Source organism: Arachis ipaensis, chromosome B08 (genome assembly GCF_000816755.2).
Source record: "Arachis ipaensis cultivar K30076 chromosome B08, Araip1.1, whole genome shotgun sequence".
NCBI lineage: Eukaryota > Viridiplantae > Streptophyta > Magnoliopsida > Fabales > Fabaceae > Arachis > Arachis ipaensis.
The window spans coordinates 96,291,010-96,299,287 of NC_029792.2; the positions used below are offsets into that span (position 1 = coordinate 96,291,010).

General features: G+C 33.0%; 1 protein-coding gene across 1 annotated transcript; it reads left to right on the top strand.

The window, feature by feature from the left end:
- LOC107613546 (ent-kaur-16-ene synthase, chloroplastic) lies at positions 153-6,345 on the top strand. The gene is made up of 14 exons (XM_016315595.2): positions 153-418; positions 1,592-1,644; positions 1,717-2,002; positions 2,079-2,259; positions 2,549-2,766; positions 2,865-2,985; positions 3,180-3,277; positions 3,378-3,601; positions 3,704-3,816; positions 3,930-4,028; positions 4,328-4,543; positions 4,653-4,794; positions 5,418-5,663; positions 5,877-6,345. Exons 1-14 carry the CDS (start codon positions 367-369, stop codon positions 6,225-6,227), a joined length of 2,400 nt encoding a protein of 799 aa, XP_016171081.1. The 5' UTR covers positions 153-366; the 3' UTR covers positions 6,228-6,345.

The window sequence follows — 8,278 nt, forward strand, 5'->3', positions numbered from 1 at the left end:
TAGAATATTCTTAAAATATATCCATAAAATAGAAAAATACTATATGAATAAAAGCAAAATAAAAACAAAAATAAAAGGCCGTTGCAGTTTTCCAAAGCATCCTTGAAACTTGTAATGATAAATCGTAATTCCTCGTAACTATATGTCAGTGCGTGCAGTCGTAGACTCGTAGCTGCTACTTTGTCCAATGACAGTCCATGCACTGCATTCCAACATACTTTACTTTTTCTTTTCTTTCCCCTGCCTTTGACTTTCTTCTTCTTCTTCTTCTTCTTCTTCACTTTGCTACTCTTTGCTCTTTGTTGATACAGCCACACTTACCATTCCCATTCCCATTCCCATTCCCATTTCAACTCCATTGCCACCATGTCTCTCTCCACCCACATCACTCCCCTCGTTTGCTCCTGTTCTACTTCAGGTCTCTTCCTTTTGATGGTTTTCGTTTTGTAATCCCTTTTTTATGAACGAATACTTGGGCGGCAGTTTCAAAAATGGCGTCTTTTCTATTGTTCTCATGGATTATGCATGTTTTTACTTTCTTGAATTTCGTTGCTTAATTAGGCGCATGGCAGTATTCTAATAAGTTGAATCCTTGGGACACTGATTTTATTGGATGGTTCTTATTTCTTTGTTTTGTGTTGTTGAAAGTGGAAGCGGAAGCGGAAGCGGAAGCTCTTGTCCTATTTTGTTTGGTTTGAAACTTAGGTTTTAGAAATTTGGTTTGTGCTTAAATCAATTTGTTTTCAATGATGATCGTATTTATCAACCGAGTCTTTTCGAGAAGCATGGTGGAGAAGAGGGATGAAACCCTAGATATTTTGCCACTCCTGCTGGTTCTGCCGCCGCATCGCTTCCCTCTATTCTGCTCTGTTTCTATTTCTGTTGTGCTTAACTACGCATGCCTCATGGTTGTTCTGCTCTTATGTTCTGATACATATTCATATTCACATTCAGTAATATTTTAATATGCATATAACGTTATTCTCCTACATGGTGTGCATATACTGAAACTTTCAAGACGAGTTCATTGCTTGGTTTGATCACTTTCAAAGTCAGTTAGGTACACACGTAGGTCATTTTTATGAGTTCAAATAGTTTCTATAGACTAGAAATGAGAATAAAATTGTCACATTGATTATCTAAACGACTATTTTGAGACACTAAAAATTTGCAGATCAAAATGGCTCACTCGTGTACCTACAAGGACCAAAGTGAGCATTAACTGGTGGAAAAAAATGGGTTTGGGTAATATGTAAGTTTATGATAATTAAAAGGTTGAAGCATCACATCTTGTGTAGCACAATTATGACGGGTTCTAGATATTATGTTTAAACCATTTTACACTTCAAATCTTTTATTCTTCAAACCCGTCCCTTTCCTTCTAAAACTTCAACTCGAAAATATATCTTTAGCGTTCTCTTGCTGCTCATATAACATTTAATTTTGTCTAGTTCTGGTCTCTGGTTAGTTGATTTAGAGTTTTCTCTAAGTCAGAATTATCATATGTTCTTGTTCTATATTCAAATGAAAAATGGTGCTTATCTATTATATTACTTCACTATTGGCTGGTATATGTCTTTGTGTTCAACAGATACTTTCATGACTGCATCAAAGGTAAAGAAGGAAAATCACAGAACAGCTTTGGTACGACATGCATAATCATTTTTTTTCCTTCGCTTTTTCTTTTTTCTCTCTGCTGACCAGGGGAAATTGCAGTGCCTAGAAGAGTCTAAAGAAAGAATCACAAAAATGTTCAACAAGGTTGAACTTTCTGTCTCTTCATACGACACAGCTTGGGTCGCAATGGTTCCATCGACAACTAATCCTGATGCACCATTGTTCCCTCAGTGCTTGAATTGGTTGTTGGATAATCAACTCTTTGATGGATCATGGGGTCTACCTAATCATGATCCGTCATTCATGAATGAATCTCTGCTGTCTACCTTAGCATGTGTCCTTGCATTAAAAAAATGGGGTATTGGTGAAGATCAAATTAACAAGGGTAAATATGATTTTCTCCTTGCTATTATTATCACTTGCTGTGATGTTATACAAATGAATTTTGATATTCTTTGCAGCTCTCCAATTTATCAACTCAAATATTGCCTCAATCAATGATGAGAAGCAGCAACCTCCCATTGGATTTGATTTACTTTTCCCTTCTTTGATTGAATATGGTCAAAATTTGGGAATTAATTTTTCTATCAGTGCAACAAGCTTGAAAGCAATCATTCATAAGAGAGATATAGAGCTTAGCAGGTAGTATTATGGTTCCTTTTAGCAAGATTATCAAACTCCTAACACTTTCTAGTTATGAATTGAGCTTTATGATTCAAGTTTGCTAAAAAGTCAAATAATTTAGGTAGACTCTCAAGTTTGATTATGAAGTCTTCTTGTATGCATTTCAAGATTGTGCTTTCTTGGAATTATTTCTGATTTTCAAGATCCTTTGATCAAATGCTAGCTTCTTAGTGCTAAGACTTTAGTCAAAAAATTTTTTATGAACTTTTGAGACTGACTAATTTAAGGATCATTTGTCTATATGTAGAGGAAATCAAAGCAATTCGGAAGGGTGGCGAGCATATCTTGCTTATGTTTCAGAGAGACTGCAGAAATCACAGGACTGGGAAGCAATATTGAAGTATCAAAGAATGAATGGATCTTTGTTTAATTCACCTGCTACGACCGCAGCTGCTTTTCATCAACTTAAGAACACCAACTGTCTTAACTATCTCAAATCTGTAGTAGAAAAGTTTGGGAATGCTGGTATATGGTTACAGAGCTGCTTTTGTTTTTGTTTTATTTTGAACTACTGTTGTCTGGCACATTAATTGGGATTTTTTGTTGTTTTAATAAATTTTCAGTTCCAACTATTTATCCTCTGGACATATATGCCCGGCTGTGTATGATTGACAATCTTGAAAGGTTGGGTGTAAGTCACCATTTCAAAGAGGAAATTCGAAGTGTATTGGATGAAACATACAGGTAATAAACCACTTTTGGTGCATGCAAATATCAAGGTCAAATACTAAATATATCTGTAACTAGAGAAGTGAAAAGGAAATTCTACATGTAGGCGAATAGGTGATCAAATTATAGAGAGCATTTTATTTAAAATATAGAGTTTTTCTATTTCATAGTTGAATTTCTTTATATAATTAAATTTGCGAAAAAAACAGATATTGGCAAGAGGGAGTGGAAGATATATTTTTAGATCCCACCACCTGTGCAATGGCATTCCGTATATTGCGTCTCAGTGGTTACGACGTATCTTCAGGTTTGATCAATTGAAAAAGTTAGGTAGCAAGGAGTTTTTCTTTTTTTTTTCTTAAGATTTAAATACCAAAGAGGCTATTAAGTATATTGTGTTTTTGCAGATCCATTTTATCAATATTCAGAAGATAAGTTTTCGGACTCCTTGAAAGGGTACTTGAAGGATGCTGGTGCTATTTTGGAGCTGTATAAGGCTTCTCAAGTGATTATACATCCAGATGAATCAATTTTAGTGAGACAAAATGCTTGGACAAGGCATCTTCTAAAGCAGCAATCATCGCATTATCAATTATATGCTGATAAACTTCGTCGTTTTGTTGACCGAGAGGTTCATTTCATGATCGTGCTCTAATCTTTCACAAAATTTAGCTACATATGTCTATGCATCTCACAATCATTCCTGAAAAATAAAATGTTTTTTGCTCTTTAGGCCAATGATGCTCTTTCTTTTCCATATTATGCAAACTTGGAGCGAATCTTAAACTTGAGATCGATGAAGCATTACAATGTAGAAGAAACAAGGATTTTAAAGTCATCGTATAGGTGGGATGAGTTTAGAAGTATTACAATCTTTCCCCTTCCCCAAGTTCCATGTCTTTGTATTTATTTTTTAATTTCTCCCTTTTCTGACTAGTTTTATGGTTATTATGGTCCAGGTCTGAAAATCTTGCAAACCAAGACTTTCTAAAGCTAGCAGCCGAAGACTTCAATATCTGCCAATCAATACAAAAAGAAGAGTTGAAACAACTCACAAGGTTTATCCCTTTTCTTCATAATTTTAAAAGTACACCTTGATGATTATGATCTATGATCTAGCTATAAATGATTAAAGATCATAAGCATAACTCAAGATTTAGTAATTGAAAACTATTAAGGATTTTTAAATGTATTGTCCTGCTGCTCGAAATCATTGAAGGTTGTGGTTCTATTGTTCATTGTATATCTATTTTGCTGGGTTTTGTCTAAATTTTATTAAAATGGATATTGTGCTCAAGCTTCAATTAATGGAGGCACATTTTGTGAAGTTTGATCTAACTGTACCCTGCATATGCAGGTGGGTTACAGAGAGCAAACTAGATAAACTTGAATTTGCAAGGCAGAAACTAGCCTATTGTTACTTTTCTGCTGCAGCTAATCTTTTTGCACCCGAACTTTCCGATGCTCGCATATCATGGGCAAAAAATGGTGTTCTCACAACAGTTGTTGATGATTTCTATGATGTTGGGAGCACTGAAGAGGAGCAAGTGAACCTTATTCAACTAATGGAAGAGTATAATCCTATTCTTTTAATTGAAAAACTGCTCCATCTATTGATTTCTGTTTGAACTCTTCCCAGTTTTTCTTCACAAACATTTTTTGTTGTCGAAATTGAACTGCAGGTGGGATGTAGATATCGAAACTGCTTGTTGTTCTGAGAATGTTAAGATAATATTTTGTTCACTTCGGAGCACAATTAAAGAGATTGGAGAAAGATCAGTCAAGTGGCAAGGGCGAAATGTAGAAGGCAGCGTTATTAAGATTGTGCGATGCTCCCTCATCTTTCTGGCTTTACATTTTTTCTATTCATTTGCTTGTGAATTCCCAATATTGACATATTTGCTGGATATGATTTGACCACTGTGCATCCCTCTACCCCTTGGAATATATGGTTGAACTTGTGAGTGTTAAGAGTGTTTCAAACCTAAAATGACTATGTTTTGCTTAAGCTACAAGTATTCAATTGTCTCACATTTTCCCTGATGCATTCTCATGTTGATTTCATAGATGAATCCTCTCTAGTATAGACCATTTTTTTTATTACTATTTCCTAAAAATATTGGGCTGATTATTAAGTTACATCACTCTAACTATTTTCTTGTCACCCTCCTTAGGAAATTATACACTTTTTAGGGCTTGTCTTGTACCCACTCTTATTAGTGCTAGCTTTTATTCATTGTGTTCTGCTTCAAATGGATCACCCTAGCATGATTCATGGTATTTGCATTTTAATCTTTTCTCATTGTTCATTTTATTTCATCTGTAGTTTTTTTTCTTGTTAGTGTAGTAGCTCATTAGTACTCAAACATGTGTTTTCAAAGTTATGTTCCTTCAACACATCTTTTCCCGAGTTCCAAATTGTCAAATTGGCTTTGTTTGCTTTGCAGTGGTTAAGCTTGATACGGTCTATGTTAACGGAAGCCAAGTGGTTGAAAACCAAGACTGTCCCAACACTAGATGAGTATATGCAAAATGCTTGGGTTTCATTTGCATTAGGTCCAATTGTCCTTCCGGCCCTCTTTCTCGTTGGTCCTAAGCTTTCAGGCAAGGCTGCCGAAGTTGAAGAATTGCATTGTTTATTCAACACAATGAGCACTTGCGGCCGTTTGTTAAACGATATTAACACTTTCGAGGTATGTACTTCATCACCAATCCCATCATTCCCTAATCTTAGGTTGGACGATTTAGATATTATTTTATGCTTTTGGAACATATTTAATATGTGCTCCAAGAACATCCTCAAACATTTAAAGACAATTGGTTGTGATTTTTCTTGGAGCACTTGTTAAATATGCTCCAAGAGCAAGCAGGTAGTTCTGACTAACGTGTTTTTGTGACTATTGTAGAGAGAATCGGCGGAAGGAAAGCTGAATGCACTCGGCTTGCGTCTCATCCATGGAAATGGAGCTATTACCATAGATGACGCCACTAAGGAGATGAAGGTTATCATCGAGGACAAGAGAAGAGAACTCTTGAGGTTAGTTTTGAAGGAAAAAGGAAGCACAGTTCCAAGAGACTGCAAGGAATTGTTTTGGAAAATGATCAAAGTGTTGCACCTGTTTTACCTGAAGGATGATGGATTTACTTCACTTGAGTTATATTCTACTGTAAATTCAGTGATTAATGAACCTGTTGTTCTTAGTGAGTTACTGAGAGATACTAATCAAAACCCTAAACCAATCTATCAAAGTGTGTAGTTATTAGAAAATGCCAATGTTCATTTGAGTATGTAGAATTCTCCCCGTACTGGAGCTGTAATTTCTCTTGAGTTAATAAAGTATAAAATAAGAATGGCATGTTCTTTTCTAACTACTATATTTTTTTTGTGCTTAGTTATTATTAATTGAATTCATTTTTTCTGGTTTACCAGCATTTTATTTGGTTTCTGGTCATGTTGTCATATTAGGGTAAGTTTTCATTTTTCTTTTTTAATTGTTCAACATTCTTAACGAACTGACATGTTATAATTTAACCTCAGAAGGTCTATATACTTCAAATCTGAAGCAAAAAGAATGTAAACTACAAAAGCATGAGTTAACATACATATTTTGACTAATTAAGGTAAAAGAATCTGAAACACACAAAAATAAGTCTCATGCTTTTTTGCTTTCCAGTTCGTGTCTATTTGTACTCATATCCTAATGTTATTTTACTTAATAAAACTTGAAGGCGAGATTTTTTTTTCTTAAATTGCCTAATAAACCATACATAGATTAGGTGCACAAACTGTCCTATTGTTTTCTTTCTCTTGGTTCCTTTGGGTTCTAATCTGTGGCTCATTTTTTTATACCGAGGAAATTGGTGTGTAACATATTATTATTATAGCAAGGTTAGAAAAGAATAAGAGAGATTTTGACAAGAATTAAAAGAAAGAAATAATTTTATTGAAAAAATTTTTAAGAAGAAAAGATATAATTATTAATTTTTTATTGTCAATTACATTTCTATTAAAATTAGTAGTATCAAAAAATATTTTAAATTTAATATTATCAAGAAAAAAAAATTATATAAGGACTAATTTGATTAATTTTTAAAATTTCAGGGATGAAAATGACTTACGTATGAATTTTCAAGGACTATTTTGATTATAAATAACTTTTTTACATGTCAAGTACCACGTGGCATGCCAGGTGTCACTGAGCTGACACGTCAATCAATCATCTTGTGACACGTCATCATCCAACTGACGGAAGGACTAACGTGACCAATCGTGTATCTTTCAGGAACGATTTCGATTAACTTTATCTTTCGAGGACCAAAATGGAGATTGAAGTATCTTTTAGAGACGATTTTGACTATTTACTTTTTTTTTTTAAATATAGAGTTAATTTTTTTAGACTGTCGTAAAGCAAATCAAACAATCAGATTCATTGAAGAGAGAGGAAGATAATGCAATTAGCGGGTCAGATTTGTCCATGACAAAACTTTTAAAAATTCAAGTACATAAATCAAAAGATGATTTATGATTTTAAAAAATAAAATTCTAAAAATATAAAAAATTCATAAATGCACATTTGACCCTAAAATGTTTTATTTTAAAAAAAAATATTATAAACACAAATGTGACTCGCATTTTTTTAATTGTCATTTATAATTTCGTGATACACCTCTTCTCATAATGCACTAAAACACATGCTGTTCTCTAATGTTAAAAGTAAAAAAGCACTAATCTTGGTCTAATTACCTTTAGCTTTGGTTACACTATTTGAAATTTTCATAAAATTTGTAGGTTTTGGGTAAAAGCTATAAGAATAGAATATGAATTTATAGGTTTTGGGTAAAAGCTTTGTACTTTGAGTAATTCTTTCAGAAATTATTTTTGTTATGGAAAGGAGAAGGGTGTTTTTGTCTAATATTGACAATAGGGGTATTTTGCTAATTTGTGGATCAAATCAATATGCGAGAGGTGTGTTACTAGAGTGTCGTCAGAGTGAGCTAGAGTTTGTCATTGTAAAACTTAGAATTTTCGAAAAATCTTATTGTGAACTAATTTTAATTTATTTATTCATTAAATATTTTAATTTCAGAAATTATTTTGTTAAAGTTAACTAAATCAAGTTTTGATAATTAAATTAGAAATTTTATCTAATTTTATAATTATTGGATAATTTTTATATTTAAATTATAAAATTTAGGAATCATAAAATAATAAGAATTTACATGATTTGATTTAAATAATTGTGATTTTAGAAATTAATACTTTAATTTTTATGAATAAAGAAAATTAATTATATTATTTATAATTATG